Source organism: Sceloporus occidentalis, unplaced genomic scaffold, assembly GCF_023333645.1.
Source record: "Sceloporus occidentalis isolate IW3139 unplaced genomic scaffold, rSceOcc1.0.p SCAF_8, whole genome shotgun sequence".
NCBI classification, from domain to species: Eukaryota; Metazoa; Chordata; class Lepidosauria; order Squamata; family Phrynosomatidae; genus Sceloporus; species Sceloporus occidentalis.
In genome coordinates, this window is record NW_028316988.1 from 47,976,033 (window position 1) to 48,001,709 (window position 25,677).

Consider the following 25,677-nt stretch of genomic DNA (forward strand, 5'->3'; position numbering starts at 1 on the left):
CCGCCGCCGCCGCCGCCGCCGCCGCGCGGACACAAAACAGCGGCAGCCGAACAAAACGACTGAGAGACAGAGAGACACACACTCACAGAAGCGAGATAGAGAGAGCGCATGCGCGGGGACGAGGCAGGTATGGAGAAAAATGGGGGGCCCGAAACGTGCGCGCGCTTCAGGAAAGAGGCGGGGAAGCGGGAGCGCGCGCGGGGTCTGTGGAGGAGAGAATAAGGGCGGCCAACGGTCCTGAGGCGCCTCTTGTCTCCTCCAAGCGCTCCCCACCATCCCTTCGCCGCCCTCAGCCACAGAAAGCCCGGCTCTGCTCCTCCTTCCTCGGCCATTGGGGTCTTTTATCCAAAATGGAGCAGGTGAGGATGGAAGACCCCCTCCCCTCCCCCTCACACTCTTCCTTCCTTCCTTCCTTCCCCTCCCTCAATGCTTCACCTTTCGACCCTTTTGCATGGGCTGTGTGTGTTGTGTTGTGTTGTCTGTGTGGGGAGAGACCTCCCCCCAATTTGCTGTCCTTTCTGCCTTTATTCCTCTCTCTTTGCAGAAAGACGGAGGGGGGGGGTTCCTGGGGCCTGCCCCCTTTTTGGGGGAAATGGGGCATTAAGAGGAGGCACTCAGGGAAGGATACAATAAAACCAATGGCACTGCTGGCCCATAAGGAAACCATACTGGCCCATAGAAAAGCATTGGGAATATTGGCCCATAGGGAAGGATTGGGAATATTGGCCCATAGGGAAGCATTGGGAATATTGGCCCATAGGGAAGCATTGGGAATATTGGCCCATAGGGAAGCATTGGGAATATTGGCCCATAGGGAAGCATTGGGAATATTGGCCCATAGGGAAGCATTGGGAATATTGGCCCATAGGGAAGCATTGGGAATATTTGCCTATAGGGAAGCATTGGGAATATTGGCCCATAGGGAAGCATTGGGAATATTGGCCCATAGGGAAGCATTGGGAATATTGGCCCATAGGGAAGCATTGGGAATATTGGCCCATAGGGAAGCATTGGGAATATTGGCCCATAGGGAAGCATTGGGAATATTGGCCCATAGGGAAGCATTGGGAATATTGGCCCATAGGGAAGGATTGGGAATATTGGCCCATAGGGAAGCATTGGGAATATTGGCCCATAGGGAAGCATTGGGAATATTGGCCCATAGGGAAGCATTGGGAATATTTGCCTATAGGGAAGCATTGGGAATATTGGCCCATAGGGAAGCATTGGGAATATTGGCCCATAGGGAAGGATTGGGAATATTGGCCCATAGGGAAGCATTGGGAATATTGGCCCATAGGGAAGCATTGGGAATATTGGCCTATAGGGAAGCATTGGGAATATTGGCCCATAGGGAAGCATTGGGAATATTGGCCCATAGGGAAGCATTGGGAATATTGGCCCATAGGGAAGCATTGGGAATATTGGCCCATAGGGAAGCATTGGGAATATTGGCCCATAGGGAAGCATTGGGAATATTTGCCTATAGGGAAGCATTGGGAATATTGGCCCATAGGGAAGCATTGGGAATATTGGCCCATAGGGAAGCATTGGGAATATTGGCCCATAGGGAAGCATTGGGAATATTGGCCCATAGGGAAGCATTGGGAATATTGGCCCATAGGGAAGCATTGGGAATATTTGCCTATAGGGAAGCATTGGGAATATTGGCCCATAGGGAAGCATTGGGAATATTGGCCCATAGGGAAGCATTGGGAATATTGGCCCATAGGGAAGCATTGGGAATATTGGCCCATAGGGAAGCATTGGGAATATTGGCCCATAGGGAAGCATTGGGAATATTGGCCCATAGGGAAGCATTGGGAATATTGGCCCATAGGGAAGCATTGGGAATATTGGCCCATAGGGAAGCATTGGGAATATTGGCCCATAGGGAAGCATTGGGAATATTTGCCCATAGGGAAGCATTGGGAATATTTGCCTATAGGGAAGCATTGGGAATATTGGCCCATAGGGAAGCATTGGGAATATTGGCCCATAGGGAAGCATTGGGAATATTGGCCCATAGGGAAGCATTGGGAATATTGGCCCATAGGGAAGCATTGGGAATATTGGCCCATAGGGAAGCATTGGGAATATTGGCCCATAGGGAAGCATTGGGAATATTGGCCCATAGGGAAGCATTGGGAATATTGGCCCATAGGGAAGCATTGGGAATATTGGCCCATAGGGAAGCATTGGGAATATTGGCCCATAGGGAAGCATTGGGAATATTGGCCCATAGGGAAGCATTGGGAATATTGGCCCATAGGGAAGCATTGGGAATATTGGCCCATTGAGAAGCATTGGGGAATAATGGCCCATAGGGACGCATTGGGAATACTGGCCCTTAGGGAAGCATTGGGAATATTGGCCTATAGGGAAGCATTGGGAATATTGGCCCATAGGGAAGCATTGGGAATATTTGCCTATAGGGAAGCATTGGGAATATTGGCCCATAGGGAAGCATTGGGAATATTGGCCCATAGGGAAGCATTGGGAATATTGGCCCATAGGGAAGCATTGGGAATATTGGCCCATAGGGAAGCATTGGGAATATTGGCCCATAGGGAAGCATTGGGAATATTGGCCCATAGGGAAGCATTGGGAATATTGGCCCATAGGGAAGCATTGGGAATATTGGCCCATAGGGAAGCATTGGGAATATTGGCCCATAGGGAAGCATTGGGAATATTGGCCCATAGGGAAGCATTGGGAATATTGGCCCATAGGGAAGCATTGGGAATATTGGCCCATAGGGAAGCATTGGGAATATTGGCCCATAGGGAAGCATTGGGAATATTGGCCCATAGGGAAGCATTGGGAATATTGGCCCATAGGGAAGCATTGGGAATATTGGCCCATTGAGAAGCATTGGGGAATAATGGCCCATAGGGAAGCATTGGGAATATTGGCCCTTAGGGAAGCATTGGGAATATTGGCCCATTGAGAAGCATTGGGGAATAATGGCCCATAGGGACGCATTGGGAATACTGGCCCTTAGGGAAGCATTGGGAATATTGGCCCTTAGGGAAGCATTGGGAATATTGGCCCATAGGGAAGCATTGGGAATATTTGCCTATAGGGAAGCATTGGGAATATTTGCCCATAAGGAAGCATTGGGAATATTGGCCCATAGGGAAGCATTGGGAATATTGGCCCATAGGGAAGCATTGGGAATATTGGCCCATAGGGAAGCATTGGGAATATTGGCCCATAGAGAAGCATTGGGAATATTTGCCCATAAGGAAGCATTGGGAATATTGGCCCATAGGGAAGCATTGGGAATATTGGCCCATAGGGAAGAATTGGGAATATTGGCCCATAAGGAAGAATTGGGAATATTGGCCCATAGGGAAGCATTGGGAATATTGTCCCATAGGGAAGCATTGGGAATATTGGCCCATAGGGAAGCATTGGGAATATTGGCCCATAGGGAAGCATTGGGAATATTGGCCCATAGGGAAGCATTGGGAATATTGGCCCATTGAGAAGCATTGGGGAATAATGGCCCATAGGGAAGCATTGGGAATATTGGCCCTTAGGGAAGCATTGGGAATATTGGCCTATAGGGAAGCATTGGGAATATTGGCCCATTGAGAAGCATTGGGGAATAATGGCCCATAGGGACGCATTGGGAATACTGGCCCTTAGGGAAGCATTGGGAATATTGGCCCATAGGGAAGCATTGGGAATATTTGCCTATAGGGAAGCATTGGGAATACTGGCCCATAGGGAAGCATTGGGAATATTGGCCCATAGAGAAGCATTGGGAATATTTGCCCATAAGGAAGCATTGGGAATATTGGCCCATAGGGAAGCATTGGGAATATTGGCCCATAGGGAATCATTGGGAATATTGGCCCATAGGGAAGCACTGAGAATATTTGCCCATAGAGAAGCATTGGGAATATTGGCCCATAGGGAAGCATTGAGAATATTTGCCCATAGGGAAGCATTGGGAATATTTGCCCATAGGGAAGCATTGGGAATATTTTCCCATAGGGAAACATTGGGAATATTGGCCCATAGGGAAGCATTGGGAATATTGGCCCATAGGGAAGCATTGGGAATATTTGCCCATAGGGAAACATTGGGAATATTTGCCCATAGGGAAGCATTGGGAATATTTGCCCATAGGGAAACATTGGGAATATTTGCCCATAGGGAAGCATTGGGAATATTTGCCCATAGGGAAGCATTGGGAATATTTTCCCATAGGGAAACATTGGGAATATTGGCCCATAGGGAAGCATTGGGAATATTTTCCCATAGGGAAGCATTGGGAATATTTTCCCATAGGGAAACATTGGGAATATTTTCCCATAGGGAAGCATTGGGAATATTGGCCCATAGGGAAGCATTGGGAATATTTGCCCATAGGGAAGCATTGGGAATATTTTCCCATAGGGAAGCATTGGGAATATTTGCCCATAGGGAAGCATTGGGAATATTTGCCCATAGGGAAGCATTGGGAATATTGGCCCATAGGGAAGCATTGGGAATATTGGCCCATAGGGAAGCATTGGGAATATTGGCCCATAGGGAAGCATTGGGAATATTGGCCCATAGGGAAGCATTGGGAATATTTTCCCATAGGGAAGCATTGGGAATATTTTCCCATAGGGAAACATTGGGAATATTTGCCCATAGGGAAACATTGGGAATATTGGCCCATAGGGAAGCATTGGGAATATTGGCCCATAGAGAAGCATTGGGAATATTGGCCCATAGAGAAGCATTGGGAATATTTACCCATAGGGAAGCATTGGGGAATTGTTGCCCATACAGAATAATAGACAAATATTTGCCCATATGGTATCATTGGGGATTACTGTCCCATATGGAATTATTGGGAAATACTTGACCATAGAGAGACCATACTTCCTCATAGAAAATCATTGGAGTATACATTGGGGAATCATTGGATAAGTAGTTCCCAACGATTCTCTATAGGCAAGTACTCCCCCGTTATTCTCAATGGGCCAGTATTCTCCAGTGATTCCCTATGGACAAATACAGTTTCCCTATGGGCAAGTACTGTCCTTTGTTTTAGTGCGTCCCATTCAGGGAGTGCCGCCATACATCTTGCTGGTGGCCCTCCCTCAAAAAGACTGCTGAGGACCAAGGGGGGCTTGGAGGTCTCTCATTCACAGGGTATCCATGAGTCGAAAGCTGTCGTACTTTGTCCACATCATGAGACGCATGACTCATTGGAAAAGACAATATGGTTGGCCTCCACATTTGCAGCTTTGACTTTTGCGGCTTTGATTATTTCCAGTTTTGGTTAATATGTTCTGCCTGGGAATCTCTAGGTCCTCCAGCGCAACTCTGCTGGAAGTTGACCATAGAGTTGTGCTGGAGAACCTAGAAGTTCCTAGAGAAAACACTACTTTAGGCATTTGTAGCATGATTCTATGCTCAACTTCTGGCAGATGTTGACCATAGAGTTGCACTGGAGGACCTGCAGATTCCTAGAGGGGTGTTCTCTCAGTTACAAAGAATAGTGGTTTTTCATTTGCGGTTTTTCCACATTTTCACCCTTATTAACCCCAGTGAAGGTGGAGGGACCACTGCAATGCTAATAGAGATGGAGAGAAGCAGAAAGAGAGGAAGACCACAAGCTAGATGGATAGACTTGATCAAGGAATGAATTTGCAGGACCTGAGCAGAGCAATGGATCTTGGAGATGTCTCATCCATGGAGTTGCCATGACTTGAGGTTGACTTGAAGGCAATGAACAAACAACAACATCCATCTGGAGTATGGTCTCCCTCTTTTCCTATCACTCTCCACTTCACCAAGCGTTGTAGTCTTTTCTAGTGAGTCCTTTCTTCCACTGTCTGGCCAAAATACAACAATTTAGTCATCTTTGCTTTCAGGGAGAGTTCAGATCTATTCTAGGACCCATCCATTGGTCTTTTCAGTGGTTAGAAAATCCCTCATTTTTTTGAGGGCGTTGGGCAAAGCACTTGCCTCTCTCCCAATGAAGGGGGCCTCCTTTGGATGGTGACTATTCGGGTGTCTGCTCCATCTCTTGCTTCTAGTGTAACCCCTTATTTGCATTTTGGGGGGGGTGGGGTTGCATGGGTGATGGTTCTCCTCCTCTGGGTTTCTTCAAGCTGCTTTGTTGGTCCATGAGGACATCCATTCAGACCAGGCGGCTGCTGTTGTGACTGGTTCTCTCTTGACAGATGGGCTGGTAAGGGCTTGTCTGTTCAGAAGAATGGAGAAAGGTGCAAGCAGGGTTTAAGTAGATCTTAAGGGGCAGAAATTGATGGGGCAGAAATGAATACCAGTTTCTGCTTGATTGCTGCTTCCTGCTTAAAGCAGAACTAAAGGCTTAAAACTGAAGAGAAGTAAATCTACTTCAAGTGATCTCTCTCTTTTTTTTTCCTCTTCAGGACTGATATACAGTTGGTAGAAACGGAGACCCTATTAGGATTGTCCTGTTTTGTTTTTAATGTATGACAGAACCCACTTTTGCTTTTTTTGCTGAGACAGAAATCATAGGAAGAGATTTAAATGCACTGGGAAAAGCTTGGCATAGTGTTGCTCTTTGGAAAGTTCCCTGATGCATTTTGAGTGTTTTGGATCTTTCTTTCAAGAGAAGAGAACAGGTTGTGTTTCAGATGGCAGAGATGGAAGAAAATGAACTTGCTATATTTTGTAGAGCTTCTGATACCTGGCATTTGATGTGAATGGTTTAATATTTCATGGTTTGATGATAGATGCTGCCTTATACAGTAGTCATCAGATGGTAGGCTAAACCTCTTGTGATGGCAGTCAGTGACTGGGCATTTGTATTTGAAGGCCTGTTCTAAACACTGATTTTCTTAAGTATGTGTTTTCAGTCATAAGTGGCTGTTTTCTTCTCTTCTTCTTTCTAATGAAAGTTATATTTAACATCATGTTCAGTGCTCCTTACATTAGAGTGAATTCAGTTCTGGAGTAGTGGTTTTTATTTAAAGTAAGCATGAGCTTCCCCACTCCAGATGACATACATAAATTGAGATTATACTGATAGTTTTAAAACAGAACCTTTAGGAGCTTAGCTCTTTGATTTCTCAAGACTTGTAAACTTGAGCAGCACAGCATGGAAAATATGTTTATCTTAAGTTAATAACAGCCTTACTAGTTGAAAGGCCATTTAATATAGTAATAATGGCAAAGAGTGACTTTGTTGTTCTGCATTTCCTCATGCATTCCTCTTTGTATCACAGCATGTGTAATTAGGAATGATGGTAATGAGTATGAGTGTGTGCTGCATGGCATCATTCTTATGCGTGCCTGTATACTTATGCTCTCTGTTTAAAGTTTATTGACAGAGGTGGTTCCATACACACCCTTCTTTGTGTCAACATAACCATTCTGTTTGTAGATGAGAACTTAACTTCAGACCAGTCAAAAAGATTTTGTGTACGTATAACTAGTTTTCCAAAAATACAATGTATTGTATAAGAGATTTTGTTCAGTGGTTTATGACAAGGAACATTCTAAATGTTTTCCAGCGGCTGCAGGGGAAGAGAGTCGCAATGTTTTTGTTACAAGCTTCCATGTATATAATGTGAATATCTGGGGAGGTAGCAACATCATTTTCCATATTTTTTCATATGCTCGGTGTTCCTTTCTTCAAGTTGAGCACATAGAACCAAACTGTCAATTCAGTACAAGGAATTCAAAGATGTAGCTGCATTAGTCTATAGAGTCAGTATGCAGAGAGATCTGTATGCAGAGAGACTAACAGTCTCAATACAAGGAAATTACCTCCTTAAAATCATATTGCAGCTGCTCTAGTATGTTGGCTGCTCTAGTACAGGATCTATTGGCAAAGACAGATCCTGTACTGACTTTTTGTAGTGGAGACAGAGATACATCATTTTTCTATTATTATTATTATTATTATTATTATTATTATTATTATTATTATATTTTCCCGCCTCTCCCAGGTCTGGAGTTTGCTGCAAAATTCTTGCACACCAGAAATTGAGCTGCTGGTTATTTAGAAATTCTTCAAAGTTTTATTTGAAAGATCAATTCAACTTCAGTTATCTTGGAATCTTTAACTAGGCAGATTTTGCCTGCAGCTATTGCCAGTTAGACCAGAAATATTTGACAAATGAGCATTGGTCTTATCATTTGCAAATTGGCTTCATGGAACTAAACTAAAGCTGTCTTCCTGCAGTTATTTCCACGTGAAGGCAGCAGGATTACAGAGCATCTGGTATATACAAATTATTAGTATGTGCTTACATGCTGGATGCAGATTAGTTGCCTTTTTTGTAGCACTGATCATGTCCGCTGTTTGTACTGGGAACATGTAGTTTATGTCTATGTAAACAGTTCAGATACTATCCTTGCAGATGAACTGCTTTCAGATTCCCTGACTTTATGCTTCTTGTTTCCCTTAAGTTTTGAGGAGAACAGGTATATTAAGTTTAGATGTGTACGCTACTTTTGGTGTTGTTGTTAAAAAACATATTTTCATACCTTTCTTTAGCAAGACTCTTCAGGGGTTCCATGAAGATGGTTGTTCCTGGGAGTGCCCCTATAATCCAGCCAGATCACAGTCTTGGAAATGAACTGGGCCGAGTTTCGACTGAGAACTCTGTGATGGGTCCAGATGTAGAACCAGTGGCTGACCGGGTGGGCCCTGAGCTGGAAGAGGTCCGAAAACTGCAAGAACTTGTAAGGAGGCTTGAGCTCCAGAATCAGCAGTTGAGAACTAGAAGTCTCCGAAGTGTGCCGGAGGCGAATGTGTTGAGCCAAGCTGGCGCTGGAGTGGATAATTGCAATTCCAGGCTCAATGGGATGGAAATTAATAATGGTATCAACACACTGATGGATAAGCAGGAACTACAGATAGTGGCAGACCTGCATTCGGCACTAAGTAAAATGAGGTCAGAAGCAGAAGTGTGTGGTGAGTTCTTGAAAAATGACGTAGATGCAGTGGTGCAGCATAGCTGTGCCAGTGGTTCTGAGAGAGAACCTTCCAAGACTGACTTTGCAAGCAATGTGGAAATGCAGTTTAGTGATGCTGACACAAATGACTTTTCCAATTGGGATTGTGACAGCACAGTGCTGGTAGAGGGCTTCGCCACCGAAGGTGTTGAGCCAGTTTTGAGAATGAGTGAAGGGAGTGCAAATGTAGACAACCTCTTGAAGAAGACAACTCTGGATGAAGTGGAAGTATTAGAACTTGAGAGTGGCAGTGTTGAAGATGATAGCTGGTATGTACTTGGTTAAATTCTGGGTAATTCAAAAAGATTCTTACTAAGAGGGCAACAGATTATAGCATTAATTTTTGTTAGGTTAAAAATCAAGATCTTAATCCTTGTCCAAACAGAGTAAGCCAAAGTTTGTCACAGTTAGCAACTTTTCGCAAGTGTAAAATCAGAGCAAAAGGCAGACACTTTGACTGTCATTCAAAATTGCTCTGAAAGCAGACAGATCAAATTGGGCAAGAGGGAAACATTCATAAAGACATAAACAAAAATTGAGTCCCACTGGCCATCAGAGAACAGTTGTATAGTGAGGATATACATAGGTATAGTACGTTGTATTTTATTGTGAAGGAGGAAGAGACTACACCAGGCTCTGCTGCGAATGATTAAAAAAGACACAAGCTGAGCCTGGAAACCTTTCAGAGAAGTGTTGGCAGGACATTCTGTTTGGGGAGCCAGGAGTGCTTTACACATGAGTGACAGACTTGATGCAGGTATTGATGGCTGTTTCTTTAATGTATAGTCCTGTTACTACATGATTACGTGGCACTTAAATATTTTAAATGTACAGATAATAAAACAAAGGCCTAAATCCCAGTTAGAATGAGTTGACTCACTGAGTCAATGGGAACTTGTTAAATCAACACTTAGGTAAATTCAGCTGATTTAATAGTTAATAGTTGGAACTAACATTTTGATTTTGGTCAATTTGTGTGACTTGATCTTAAGCTACTACTCCTGGTAACATATAATTTTAAAAATGAATTGAAGTATCTGAGGGCAAGAGAGAGGTAATTTTGTAAACCTCTTTTGTTTTTTGTATGGAATATAATTGCTGGGAAAAGATGTATATTTGTAATCTCTTGTGAAATAATTATTTTGAGAACTGATGTATGTTAAAAAAATTATTGTGCCATTGAAATAATTAAGAAATTACTTAGAACTATCCATGTCTATTAGCAATGCAGAAGTGGTTAATGACATTGAGGCGGTTGTTGATTGCATATTAATATTGCAGTTACCTAATACTGAAAGGTGGTATTTTATCCTTCAGGGAGTTATGAGACTTCCTTATTCTCTATTGAAGCAATGTCATATCACCCACTGCTTACCAGTAAAATGCCTGGTTAAATGTAGGTGCTAGGATATTCTATTGCCATAGCTCATTGTTCCTCACTATCAAGGATTTTGTTTCTATGTGTATGTGTGTGCGTGAGAGAGAGAGAGAAACTAATGAGAATTCAAGGTTGAAAGGTAACTTCATAAAAATGAGGTACTTAAATCATTGTGGTAAAACCACTTCATTATACTGTGGTTCAAAAGACACTTTAGGGGTGAGGCAGATGGCCAGAAAGGAGTGACAAGAAGCCGCTTCAGCCACGATTGGGCTGGTCCTTTGCACTGGATCAGAAAGGGTCCATTTTAATCCGGCTCCTGTGCAGCATGGGTTAGGACCTGCGGTGGTGGCCCACTTTGAGAGCAGGCTGCGGTCACTGCTGTCTCAGCCCCATCGCGGCCAGAGGGGCCTCTGCTCCTTTCCAGCTGTCTGCCTCACCCTTGTGTCAAATATTTCATAAGAGAATGTTTTGAGTACTGCTTGATTGGAGTAAAAACAATAGAAATGTGTTTATTGTTTAGCAACAGATTAGCAAAACTCTGTAAGCCTTAAATGAATAATATACATGTTTTCCCATTCAGAAGCAGATGGATGAATTTAAAGAGTTTTTTTTAAAGTTTCCCTTCAGCTAAATCATGAAGTACTTTTTTCTTTCTTTCTCTAAAGTGCCAATAGTAGAGGACTGAACATTGAAATTTAGAAATTCCCATAACTTTTTCCTCCCCTTCTTATCTATAGATGCATTTTCTCTCTTGCATGTGCAGTCCGTCTGAAGAATTTACAGTCTTCATAATCTGAAGCAAGCTTTAAGCACTTCTTAAAATGAACCGTTTGTTATTTTACTGAAACACATTTTCCACATCTCTTATCTGTTCTAACCATAAGCTGCTTGACGTGACGAAAGTTACAGTTATATCATTCTTCGTTGTAGCACCATCATTTACTGGGTCTTAACAGACCTCCCCAAGTTCATATAGTACTGTGGATAAGAAATGGCTTGGTGGGCCTACTTGTTTCATATATAGTGCAATGAATGTAGCACATTTAGTTATTGCTGAATTATTAATCAGCTTACAAAGTGTGCAGGCTGAAATGTGTTTTATTTGCTGATCTGACATCTTAAACCTCCCATCATTCTGCTTAAGGCTGTATGTCTCTCCAAGAAAGCCATCAACCAGCGAAAAGGAATCGCCCCTGAAATGGTGTAGGCAGGTGTTGGACAATCCCAGTCCAGAGACAGAGGCAGCTTGCCGTACCCTGATCGGCAGACTTGACCAAGGTAGGTGAGCTGTATATGGAAACGTATTAGAATATAATATGTCTACAAGTGGCCTTGTGTCGCCACTGAGAAAGAAGAACAGAATCCCATCATTTAGCTTAACATCTTTTAACTTAATAAACACACTTTACAGGTTGGCTTAGCCAAAATACAGTACTTAGGAACAGAAGTGTTTTGGGTGTTAGAATATTTGCATATACGCAATGCGGTAGCTTGTAAATAGGATTGAAGTCTAAACACGACATTCATCTATACTTATACATATTGTTATATACAATATTTTTGATAATCTTATGCATGAAACAAAGTTTGTGTACATTGAACCATCATAAAGCAAAGATGTCACTATTTCAGCCATTCATGCAGATGATTTTGGATTTTACATTTTCCAGATAAGGGAGACTCATCTTATTTTAAATTTGAGTTGAACAGTTTAGCCTTTCCCAGTCTAAATACTGAAATCTCGGATTAGCTGTGTTTAGCTGAATACTGAATTCTTGGAACTAAATGAATGTAAATTAATACTGTACTAAAAACCTGCAACAGAATGTGTTTAAGTCAGTCATGATATCCTGATCTTTTGCTTTGCTCTTTAGCATTTTCTTGCTGGAATTTAAAGCAGATTGCATTAGTACTAATGGCTGGAGAGGAAGCCATAGCGATAATCTTCCTAAGTTTGCTTAAGACAAGATGGTTTACTTGATCCTTGGGCTGAAGATGGCTGTTTTCACAATGATACTAGGGAAACAACTTTAGTAATCTCACACAACATGTGAATGCTTTTAAAACGCTGTCCTGAAATCACAAGAGAATCTTTTTCTTTTTTGATATTGCAGTTTCACCAGACAGTTCTTCTAAAAAAAAGCCACATGTTAAATGGCATTTCATAATTTAGATGACATTTTATAATTATTGCAAATAAATCCACTGTTACAGATAGAGCAACAGCCTGTTAACACATAGAAATAGTTTATCATTGGAAAAATAAGAATAGTAAATAAAAGGAAGGTCAGACTTATACAATATGAAGCATCAGTGTTCTTATACAGAGAGAAAGCAAGAGATCCTTTTATTGTTTTCCCCATCATTCGTAATAACTGCAGATGCATAAGTTAGCCTTTATTATAATTGTTATGCCATCCTTCAGTTGAAAAAACTCTTAAGAGTGTCATCAAATAACATCAAATATTTAAAATGCAAGAAAGTTAAAGGTGCTGAAGCTCTAATTTATATTCTGTTCCATCCCAGTAAATAAAATTCCTTTAAATTAATAACTCAATGTATTTCTCTACACATTATTAGATCCAGGACTTGTCTTTTATCGATGCTGAGAGAAGGTGCTTCTGTCAGATTTCTGGAGATCCACCCAGGGTCTCCAGCTCTCTTAATATTTTCATGCAGACAGTGGGGAGAAGGGCAGAGAGGTTTACTGCTAGACCATTTGTACATCTTGTAGGACCTATGGGACTCATTGAAAGAAAGAAGTTGGCAGCATGAGCTTTCGTAGGCTTCAGTCTACTTCCTCAGATGCATTTAGTCTAAATTCATCTAAGGAAGTAGACTTAAGTCTACGAAAGGTCATGCTGCCAACATCTTTCAGTTAGTCTCAAAGGTGCTACAAGATCTCTCTACATACTGATTCTACAGAATAACACAGCTATATCTTTGAATTCTACCATTTGTACAACTGTAAATCTGGAGCTAATCTAGAATTGGCATTTGAAAGATCTATAGTTGGTTCTGAACTTGATGGAATTCAGAAAAGCAAAGTTTTGTATGTATTGAAACAAACATTTTAGCTGTTTTCATATGTTAATTCCTTAATTTGTGTATGAGAGTGTGTTCAGGCATTCATCAGTAGCTTTCATATGATGCAGAAAATCAAAGAAATTGAAGGAGGCACGAAGAGTAAAAATGCATTTCGAAGTTGGTGTCATGCCACAGGGGCAGTATGCTTGGCAGACTCCTGCTCTTAGATCGTGTAATAAGACAAAAACAAATTGTATATTCCACAATGGTGACTTACATCATTGTGTGTTGGCTGTGTTAACAATATTTATTTAAGCATACTTCATTAGATATTTTTACATGCTCTCACCCACCCTCAATCCCTTTGGTTTCCTGTTTGTTCATAATAAAACTTGGAAATGTTTCCCCTGCCCCCCAACTTTTTCCACAGCCCTTTCCTCCCATCATGGCACAGCACTGTGGTTAGCCTAAATAAAGCCAGCTGTAGAATACAGGGTAGGCTCTTGTGGTTAGAGAGTGGAGAGAAAGACACATCTTTCCAAAGCCTAGTTTTGTCACTTGGCATCATATCAAACTGTTCAGAGAGGCATGCATGCGGTATAATTCCCTGCTGCTTGTGGCCAAATGTTAATCTCATTGTTTTCAAAATGGCTTTAAATATATACTGGGTAAAAAAGAATAACTTAATCTTCCAATAGCTTAGTCTTGAGTTATTAGGAGGAGAACGGGGGAAACAAAGGAGCTGAAATATTTTTATACTGTTTATGCTACTGTTTTCCATTTTATGGTTGAGTTGGTCTCTGTAGAAGACATTTACTTAGCTTTCAAAGAATCTAAGTGACCATTATGTATGAGGGACAGTTCTGAATTGAGGGATTTTAAGGACAAGATGATTCAAACTAGAGCTTGATTGTTCTGTGTATTAACACCACTCTTCTTTAAACTCTCTGTATGAACTTCTCTTTGATCTCAGGTATGGCTAATGATATAAATCTTTTCTTTGATATTAATGTCTTTGTGCCAAGCACCTTGAGAATATTCTTTCTGGTTTCTGCCATTTGTTGCATGGCCTCCAAAACTGCATTATGACAGTATCTAAATGGAACATTGTGAGGAGGACTATATCTTTTGGCCTTTACCCATTCTGCATGGAAAATCACTCCCAAGAGACCACTATACCTGTATCTGGCCCCACTTTCTGCTCTCTCATATGGAATGCCCTTTTGTATTTTATAGCATGGCCATAAATGCTGTGACATAGTAGTGGGGACCAAAGCTCTTCTTGCTGGCTAGGATAGGCTGGCTGCTTTACTAGTGTAAATGTAAATGGTACAGTAGCTGCACTGAATGGAGATTGACAGTTCTTTCTCAGAACTGCTCAAGAGGAAAATTTATGAGTCATGTGTGAGTTTACAGTTCCAGAATTCTAGGTGTGCGAGATGGGACATCTTGGATCCCTTCTATGGGGAGAGTGACCGTTCTTCTGCCTGGATGGCTTTTCTTCTCATCTGCCTGGGATTCAGTGTTTTGGTATAACCTTTTAAATTGTCCTGAGTGTACCAGCATTGTAAAAGATGAGTATTGCAAAATCAGACAGCAGCAGTCACCTTGTTAACAATCTCAAGCTTGCAGTATTAACTGAGGGAGAGAACTTTAATTAAGTAACTGATAATTGTCTTTCTTTGTTCTAACCCCTAATTGTTTCGTATCAAAACTCGGGGGTGAGTATGTCTGATATGTTACACATGCAAATACAGTTTGACCTTTTCTGTCTCCTCCCCTCACTATCAGTGTTTAAAGAAGTAATGTTTCATGGCTTTCTTGTATTTCCCTCTAGCCAGTAGGTGGAAATCCCTGTATTGCAGTCCGTTGGCCTCTCCAAGTGTGCATAACTTGAATACAGACACAGGGTCCTGTAGCAGTGCACTAAACTCTCCTGGGCACTACAAATCAACTAACAAATCGCTACTAACTTGTGGCAGCACAGGTATGGCATGGCAGTGGGGACTTTCAAAGAATGCATGAGGGGTTGGGGGCTGATTTGGCATCTTCAGCTGTGTATGTTTTCTTTCCCTTTGCCTAGTGTTTCTGGAAAGTGTCTTGTTTAGTTCTGGTTGCCTGTTTGTGCTAATTCTAAAAGCTCCTAATTATTTCTACAGAGGTTTCATTCCAAGGGCATTTGACTAGGACAGTATCCGGCTGGAGCCTCTTGTTTAAATAAGGCTTTCCTCTGATAATTTGCCCCCATGCTTTGTGTTTATGTAAAGACTTGCTACTCTAACTTGCATGTGTGAAAGCTCTTCTGTGTTTCACGAGGATTCGATTGGCATGTGCAGGCATGGGATGATAAACATGTGACAGTTTGGCCCACATAGACTCTGAAAACACATTAACAATCATGGTTTCTCTAGAGTGGCGAATAGTACGCATTGGAGGCAAGACTACAACCAGACCACTTTCTTCATCCTTGTCCTTGAGATAAATCCTCTTAACACATGCTTGGAATAATCCCTCATTTGATGTTGCTGCGCTATTGGTTTTTCAAGTTCAGAACTTGTGTTCAGTTTCAGTATTTAAAAGCTAATGAATTACTCTGTGCTTGATGGTCCAAATCAGATCCAAAATAAGAGACTGTCAGTATATTTCTGTGATATTTGGGGTGGAAAGGAGACAGGTATCTGGGGCATTTATCCACCAGATAAACAAGTACACATAAGTCTTGATTTACATTAGGATTGTGTTCCTGGACTTGTGATTTAAATTGATACTGATATTAATGGGGGAGCCAATTCCATAAGGCCAGTAAGTGTTCCAGTGGACCTGGGTATTCAATCTGTCATCAATTTGAAAGAAGTCTAAATCATATGAAACATTAGAGCTTACCCTTTCCAGTCTAGAGAAACCCTTCCAGTCAATAAGACACCAGTTGATCACATCCTACCTAAGCAAGCAGAGGAAGGCCCTTCCAGCTGTACTAAAAGCCCTAAGGTTCCAGTTTTTTCATGCCCCTCATCCTCCAAGGCAAGATTCCAACACCCTTCCCCCCCCCCCCCAAAGATTCCTTCTAAGAAGGCAAAGTAAATCCTTTCCTTCCAGAAGCACCAAGACTGCACTTGCTTTCTCCTATGCACTGAGGATGAGACTTTCATTTATTTCTGTATTCCCGGAGAAACAGTGTGCAGTAAATTTCAAATGCTGTAAATTGGCACAAGACAAATGAGGCTGCTGTTGGAACAGAATACATAGAAACAGAATTGTTTCCACTCAGCAAAGGGGTAAGGCAAGGTTGCATACTATCACCCCTTTTATTCAACCTGTATGCAGAAAATACTGTTTGCACAACAGACTTAGAGTCAGAGGCATGTGGAGTAAAGATCAGAGGAAGGAATGTAGGATACTCAGATGACACAATACTACGAGCAGAAACCAACAAAGACCTGGAACAATTACTGAAGTAGGTCAAGGAGGAAAGTGCCAAGATATTCTTAATGCTAAATGTTAAGAAAGCAAAAATAATGACCAGGGAAGAGCTACGAGAATTTATCCTAGATAACGAGAAAACTGAAATAGTTAAAGAGTTCCCATACTTTGGATTAAATATAGATCAGAACAGACTGCAGTCAAGAAATCAGAAGGAGACTAGAAATGAGAAGGGCAGCTATGAAAGAACTAGACAAGATCATAAAATGCATAGATATAACTCTGAACACTAAATTGAGAATAGTCTAAGCCATTGTATTCCCCATCACTATGTACAGATGTGAGAGTTGGAAAGTGAAAAGGGCTGATAAAAGGAAAATCACTCATTTGAGATGTGCTGGAGAAGAGTGCTGAAGATATTGTGGATGGCCACGAAGACAAACAAATGGGTCCTTGAACAGATTAAGCCAGAATTCTCCCTGGAAGCCGGGATGACCAAATTGAGAAGGAATGAATCATTAGAAGAAACAATGATCCTGGTGAAGCTAGAGGGCAGTAGAAAGAGAGGAAGACCACATGCCAGATGGTTAGACTCAATCAGGAAGATCATGGGCCTGAGCCTACAGGACCTGAGTAGAGCAGACAAGGACAGGAACATCCACAGGGTCACCATGAGTCAAAGTCTACAACAATGATAAAATTGAGACGTGTCTATAGTCCTGTTGATGCTAGTGGACTTCACCTCTTGAGACAACCATTGGAATACACACACACACACACACACACACACACACACACATACATATGGAAGGAATGGATGGGTGGAAGTTGTAACACTGAAATTTTTTTTTAGGGGAACTTCGCATTGAATTTTGGGATTGGGAGCTAGTGACTTTTCTCTTTCCGCTGAAATGCAGAAAAAATAGCAGAAGATCTGTCCTCGTGTTTTTTTTTTTTTAAAAAATTATGTTTTGGGTATACATATGGACTGTCATAACTTCATACTGGTTGTGTGGGGAAATTGTTAAAAAGAGTCTTCCAGGGTAGTGAACAAGCTGGAGATATATTCTCAAGGCAAGTCCCTGATTTTCTAATATTATTGAAACCACTCAAGTTCCATTTGGTGAGCAGGCTATGAAGGTATGTGTGTATGCAAGATGTGAGTTAAGGATTCCTGATACAGGATCCGAACAGACAGGCCAAAATAAAGCTGCTTCAGGTCACTTTGGAGGTATGCTGTTTAAGTGACACATGGATTTTAAGAGGCCAGAAGCTGTGCCAAAGCTGCGCTCTAGTCTTTAGAACTGGAGTGTGGTTTTGGCGCAGCTTCTGGCCTCTTAGGATGCATGCAGCATTTAAACAGCATACCTCCAAAGTGACCCAAAGCAGCTTTATTTTGGTCTGTCTGTTCGGGCCCATACTCTTCTGCAGTTTTTAACAGTATCTTACCTTGCTTGCTATACCTGTGGTTCATAGTTTTGTTATTTACTTACTTTTGGACATTTTGACTTTACCTGAATCCTTTGAAGGTTGCAGACCTCTACAGCATAAAGTAAGGTGGTCTCTGTTTTATACTCAATTGCATGAATGGTTTTAAAGCAAATTGTAGTGGGTTAATGACTGAAGCCTGGTATAATGGGATATTATGGCCATAACTTCTTGCTTCCTCGCTGCATTCCAGATCTGCATTGAAAGTCTGGATCTGCATTTGCAAATAATAAGGATTGGACTTCTGGTTCAAAGTGGAATGAGGAAAGGGTTAAAGCTTCCCAAACCATATGATGGCATAATTGTTCATTACAGGAATGGCATCTTGTCTAGTTAGTCTCTGTGTTGCCTTAGTAATTTTAATTACTTTCTGTGAAATAAGCATGATAACTACTCTCTGTGTTTAGTCTGTAGGAATTAAGAGTTAGGATCAGTTAGGATCTGAATGCACATCCTGCCACTTGAATCCTGCCATATAATTAGCTTTGGTTCCTGATCGTTAAGTAAGCTACTTCCTTGAAAATGTTCCAGGACATGGTAAATAGCAACTCAACTGGTTACCTAATGGAAATCATTACTTCTAATGGATAATCAGGTGAGGCACTGGACACACAGTAGGTTATATTTTAGGCCCATATGCCCCACAAAATGTGTTGGAGAAGATCAGGTAGGATAAAGTACCTCACTAAAGGTTAATAACTCATTGTTAGTGAGCCCTTGGTGGGGTGAGGGAAAACCTGTTCTTTTGTCCAGTTTGTTCCAATTAATTTAATATATAACCACTTGTTCACTATGAAATATGGCCAAAATTGGCACTCAGAAAATTTCTTGGAGGAAGTTGAGTTGTAGTCTAAATCCCTGCTATGTCTGAATTTGAAAAGATCAGGCGGACTTCATGGCTTGGTTTTCCCCTCTCCTGCTATTTTCCTACAGGTTACTTGGGCATGCATTCAGCACTGAGCTCTCAGTCTTCCGTTGACAGTGAACTCAGCACCTCAGATGACTCCATCTCAATGGGCTACAAACTACAAGACTTGACCGATGTGCAGGTTATGGCCCGCTTACAGGAAGAAAGTATGTAGTATAAGTTTACTTTCTCTTCTGCATTTTTCAAACTATCAAATAAGCCTTCTCCCACTCTAAATAGCACAGTAGTATGTATTGCCAACTTGTGAGATTGCAGATAGATGTCTCTGGTGAATAAATTACAGTAGAGTCTCGATTATCCGACTCTCGGTAATCCAACATTCCGGATTATCCGACGTTGGATAGGTCAGCGGGCGTAGCTTGGAGCCCTTGCCACGCCCCCAGCCAGAAAGGGCTCCAAGCAAAAAAAATTTGCAATTTGTATTTTTATAATGATTGGAAGGCTTTTCATGGTGATTGGAAGGCTTTTCCTATGACCCTCCGGATTATCCAACATTTTCGGCTATGCGACCTATGAGACCGCCAGTTTATGTCGGATAATCGAGACTCTACTGTACATCAGTCTCATCTAGTGACATAAAAAGGATATAAAGTATTACTGTTCCATAATTGCAAGAGTGATGAAGAGATGTGACATATGATGTCGGATGTTTAATGTTATTTCTACCTCCCATTTTAATTCTGTTTTACTTCCCATGGTAACTATCTTACACATTACTGTTCGATTGTGTAAACACTTTATTCTTACCTGTTTATTTGTATATCTTTTAGTACATACTGTATATTTTTAGATTTGTATAGTCTGTATATAAGCTGTGCATGTTTAGGCTATTCATATGTATCTATATTGTATTGTGGTTTATTGCACTTAATGCATTATAATAACATTTTATATATGTGTGTGTGTGGCATTGTTGTATTACTATGTTTTGAGTATTTTGAAACGGCCCGCAGGCTATTCAGTAAACTTGTTTATTACTGTTCCACTTATTATCTCACACTTGGAAAGCTTGCACTTGAACTTCACTAAGCTGATTCTGAAACAAGAATAGACATTATCAGTTCAGCTTAAAGCCTCCTGGTGTGTGGCAGGAGTGGGGAAAGGGTAGCCTGTGGGCCCCAAGGCCATTTGATGTCACCTAGGCTTCCTCAAAGTTGAGGGGGAAGGCTATGCTAAAAATGACACCTCCCAGGACTTATTTTCAGGTCCAAAGGAGACCTTTCTTTAACCAGGAAGCAAAAGGGACGTTGCCTTCTGATTTACTTCAGGATTAAATAAAGGGTCCTGGGCCTAAAATAGCACCAGGAGTCTTAAATGTGGTGGAATTGTCACCCCAAATCCCTTAGAGCAGTGGGACTCATGTCTCCCTCCAGATATCTTAAGGCTGCAGGTCCCAGTAGCCTGTATAACCAACAAGGAGGAGTGCTGGGAGTAACATCTGGTCTGACTTGCCCAGGCTAGTTTTAGAGCCAGCAGCTAGATCAGGCAAAAAAAGTCTATTTAGCTTCCTATCAGGGAAAAGGAGGAGGATGTTTCTACCTATCTCCTGCCAGTGAGGAAGGCAGTGAGAATGACTTACAATAGAAGTGCTGCTTCTGATTGTTGCAGCTTTGCTTGTTGGTAGAAGAGAGGGGTGGTAATGCAATCCTCCTCATGCCCCAGTTGTAAGCTGAACAGGTCTCCTTTGCCCAATCTGGCTGTTAGCTCTTAAGGTAGGCTGGGATGGCATTTATGTGGTTTTACAGTAACACTACATAATCTTACTGACTACAGAGCTGTCATGCCTCTGTAACAGCAATACTGAATGCTTGCTATTATATTTGTTTCAAATTGGTTTTATTCAGCCCTGTAACCTCATAATATAGATAGTATATTAATATTATAACATTTAAAGTATACAACAATAACTGTGCTGTTGCTCCCATGTTGTCATAGCAGCAATATGTGGTTGTTTTTCTATCTGGTGTAACCAATGATGGGTCATCATGTCACAGGAAAATGTCACTTAAGATTTTTTGGGTAGGAACTTGATTCACATGTGCTTTGTGGTTGGTAATATTTTAGGTCTTCGTCAGGATTGTGCCTCCAGCTCAGCCTCCGTTTCCCGCCGCAGTTCCAGTGCCTCTTTGCATTCCTTGCGCAGAGGCACTTACAGTGACCAGGATTTTGACACATACAGTTTGGAAGATGAGGATGACGACTGCTCCTTTTCCTATCACAGCAATCACAGATACTCACCATCCCCACTCAGCTCACCACGGTGCCAGTCCCCATCCACAAACACAGACTATGGCAGAGCAACGGGCTCCCAAATCCGTCCTCCTCGGAGAACATTACAGAGTCCTATGCAAGATAGGCTGAAATATTCTGGGAATGAAGGTATTTGATACTATTGCTGAACTCTACCAATTTTTAGAATGTCTCACTTCAGCAATTAAGTGAAGCAGTTGGATTCTTCACTGACCTTGCATTTTCTTCACAGAGGAGTTGCGGCACAGCATGCCTAATTTGGCTAGAACAGGTCTGCGCTCTTTGGAATCAGTAAGGAATAGTCGCAGCTTGGAGTCAGATCTGCAGGTTCCCAGTAGACTCTCTAGAATGCAGCAGCCATCTGCCAGTAAGTTCCATAAAACTAAAAATATTTCAATTAGTGCCCCCTTCTCAACAAATCAAGTGATAGAGATACCAGTGGTTGAAAGTTTGGGTGATCTTCCAAGAGGTATACTATGACTTGTTTTTCAAGCAAGTGCATGTCCACTGAAATGGCTGGTTGACAGTTGCTCCGCTATCCATTCGTGCTTCTAGATAAGGAGGTAGCAGCAATAGCCAGTGCCTAGGCCTTAGTGTTCCTTCCCAGAAGTAGACTTAGCTCCTTCATGCTTCAACTTTCAATGCTGCATTTTGAGCTGTTGTTGTTCTAGAAATGAATGGCTGCATTTCCTATGGCCCTTCATTTGTTCCTGCTTATCCGATGAGTTAGGGACTACAGCACTGCCAGAAATAGGATTAGGTAGAAAAGCAGAACCGATGTGATGGGCATGAGAAAATTATGGTGTCTTGCTTGGGATTGTCTATGCTGCTTGCAAGGTCTCTCATTTGGCTTGGAGCCTTTTTCCCCTTCTAAGCTTGCTTTACAAGCACTTTCATAGAATCAGAGAGGTGGAAGAGACCGCAAGGGCCATCCAGTCCAACCCCCTGCCATGTAGGAAATCACAAAGCATCCCCGACAGTCCCAAGCAAGCCTTCATAGGTAAGAAGAACTGATGAATGAGTGGACCCCTTGTTGGGTTAATGGAACTTCTCCTTAATTAGCAAATGTCGAAAGAGCAAGTCACCAAATAATGGGGCATCAAAAAGGCAGGGGCTTCCTGTACTGTATTGTAATGTATTAATATTTTACTTGTGATTTTGTATGTTCCTGTTCATTTGGTCAGAAAAGCAGGCATATATATTTTATATGTACAATCTTACTGATTCACTGTTTCTTCTCTGTTGTTCCACTTAAAGGTTTGGCCCCAAGTAAGCTCCGCTTTTCCTCCAGTACTGGGCAGTCCCACTTAACAGTAAGACAACCAATGAAAGCAGCTTCTTGTGCCAACTCTCTCCTAACACCACGGCAGCCAGTTAGAGCACCTGGGTATGCCAGTCCTGCTGGGAGAGTCCGAAAATTACCCTCTTCTACACTTAATCCAAGTTCTACAAGTGGTAGTTCCATGGCCAGAAACAATAGTATGGCGGGAGGAGCAAAACATTCCCTGCCTAAAGGTAGAATATCAATTGGGGGACCATCTTCTCTGAAGAGCAAGTTGACCCAGCCAGCCAAGAGGTAAGAGCTAAAAGCATGCCTGTGATTAGCAAAAAGACTAAGAATTGAGCAGTATTTGGCTGCAATGGCAGTCCTGGCTTCCAGCATGATGATATCATTCAAGCCAGAGCTCTACACTTTTCTTTACCCTTGCAACATAAAGAGCTCCAAATCTAGATCTTACTATCAGGAAAAACATAATGTATTTGGCCCTAATTTGCAAGAAGTTCTGAGCATCAGTCAGATAGAAAAAGCAAGCCTCTGTCTCCCATGTCCACCCCATACAGAGGGTTATCTTCTGTTAATATCAGCTTGGGTCTCAATGAATATCATGGTCTGCATCCCAGACACATCTTTGGTCACCTGAATTCTATACCAGCCATGGAAAGGATATTCAGGGGGGCTATTGCAGCAGAACATTGAGGTCTGGTGGGTTAGGTTGAACTAAATAGCAGGAGAATACTAAGCACTGCAACAACCCAAGACATATGTAGGTCTAAGGATGCAGGCCACTGAGTTTTCTTCTTGATATAATTTCAGGTTGAATCACTATTCCACTTTGATATGGGGCACTGCAAATCACATATTTGAAAACAACCTCATGAGGCTACTGTCCAATTACATTTTCAGTTAGTCCAGAGTATTGCTTCATACCTGTTATGTGTATCTTGTGGGTGTAGAGGAAAAGCGTATATACTTGTATGGAAACGTACTTATGTATGTTGGCTGTATATCCATGTCCTGAGAAACTTTTGACAGTTATAGCTTCTGAATATATAGACATGCAGTAAAATACAGGTGTTACCAATATTTATTTTCTTATACCTTGGTAAAAAGTAAATTACGAAGTGGCTCTCAGAATGTTTTACATAGACTTGGTAGTTCATTTAATATGGCAAAATATTCAATTTCCTGATGCAGTCTAGCAATGGATATTACATGTTCTCTGATAATATAGTTTGGATTTTATTCCGTTAAATATGTTTGTCTAAAGTATTCCGTTTGTTTTCCAACAGATTTCCAAAGGCAAGTGTTGTTTCTGTTGATGACTCTTGGAAAGATGGGTGTTACTGAGCCAGCCGGAAGACGCTGCTAAACAGCAAACTGTTGGTAGGTTGATAGTTGGAAAAGAGCCCAGCTGGCTGGGCTGGAGATTTTAAAAACTCCACTCCTGTATCACCACCACATCCGGCCAAGGACAATCCTTTTCTGAACTGGGACCATCTCTTGCTGTTGCTTATCTTGATGGACTTTTGTTCCTGCTGCTCTTGCCATGAGCCCGGGTGACATCTTTTATACTTGCTATACAGGTCACTGTCTGCCTAATGTCCACACCTAAATATATGATGCTCACAAGAAAGGGGGAAAGGCATGGGAGAGAGTTCCTGCGGTGCTGAAAAATCGGGTCATTGACTGTTTTGTTTTCAAAAGAGTTTGGAGAAGCAAACAATTAAAAATGACTCGTTCCAATGTCACCTGGAACACCTAGCTTTTCTAGGATACTCAGAGGATTTTTATTTGTTCTGAAAAGGTGTATAGTTTTTTTTAACCGTAAAAAGAAAATGATTTATAACTATTAGTACACTTGAAATTTGTCACCTGTTACAGAATATCTTAAGCTTATAAGCAGCATCACCAACTTCTCTAAGACTCTGGTATGTAGAGCTGCAGTGAAGTCACATTGTACCCATTTGCTTTGGTTTTGGGGGCGGGGATGGAGACATTTTTGGTATGGGTTGTGATATCACTTCTGGAATTGTACATAACAATTAATTTTTCTCTTCCTAAACTTCTCCACTTGATGGTAGATGCTAAAATCCTGGTTTTGGCTTTTGTACCAGTCTTTTCTAATGTCCTCTTTCAATGAAGGAACCTCATTTTTAAATTAAATCTGCTGCTGCTGGAGCTTGCTAAATGCAAGAGCATAGTCATACCTTGGAATACGAACTGGCCTTGCCAGCCCTACTTCTTGTTAACCAATGTGACTTGATATTGTAGTTAATAAATTTGAAGGGGCTAATAATACATTGTCTTCAATAGAAAAATTATTTCCTGATGCTTTTTTGCCACAAGGGTCTGCATATATGGTGGAGCTGTGTGATTAAAGAAGAAATGATTTTCCCCTGCACTAGTTTTCCTCTTATATTGAGGTAGAGTTCATTTCTATGGGAAGATGGAAGTAAAGCAAAAGCCATACTTAAGTATACGCTGATGGAAACTATTTTAGGAAGAGGGTGGGCAGGGGTATGCATATACTTTTCAAACAATAAAGCAACATTAGCAAACACAGTTCAGTTTCAATAGAGAATGTAGCAGTGTCAATGCTGTAATGAAAGAATATACTGAACTAAATTAAGCCCTGCCCATAATTAGTTACTTGACTCAGATACTGTCAGTGCAATGTGACATTTAAATGTCCTTGCTGACTGTTGGCGTAAGAATTTCCACTTTGATCAAGGAATGTTAATGACAGTTAATTGAAACAGATTGTCTTAATTAGTAATGACATCCATTATATAAAATGTTGAACAAACACAAAAGTTGGCTTTGGGGATTTTCATTATTATTTTGAGCTGTGGTTGGTTGTATTTGTGGATGTAGAATCCATGGATATAGAGGGCTGACTATATCTACTTTGACATCGCTGCACTAGATAGTATGGAAAAT

General features: G+C 41.5%; 1 protein-coding gene across 6 annotated transcripts; it reads left to right on the forward strand.

Moving 5' to 3' along the window:
- The first annotated feature begins 28 nt into the window (after positions 1-28).
- Positions 29-25,138, forward strand: LOC149308849 (SLAIN motif-containing protein-like). 6 transcript variants are annotated; one of them, XM_089536565.1, is made up of 10 exons: positions 38-359; positions 7,318-7,419; positions 8,501-9,230; positions 11,487-11,620; positions 15,207-15,356; positions 19,211-19,351; positions 21,270-21,584; positions 21,688-21,822; positions 22,713-23,031; positions 24,027-25,138. In XM_089536565.1, exons 3-10 carry the CDS (start codon positions 8,521-8,523, stop codon positions 24,082-24,084), a joined length of 1,962 nt encoding a protein of 653 aa, XP_089392691.1. In that variant the 5' UTR covers positions 38-359; positions 7,318-7,419; positions 8,501-8,520; the 3' UTR covers positions 24,085-25,138. The 6 variants fall into 6 exon arrangements, with proteins under 6 accessions (XP_089392689.1, XP_089392694.1, XP_089392691.1 ...); XM_089536563.1 differs by lacking the exon at positions 7,318-7,419 and having other exon boundaries at positions 29-127; XM_089536564.1 differs by lacking the exon at positions 7,318-7,419.
- Positions 25,139-25,677: the final 539 nt, after the last annotated feature.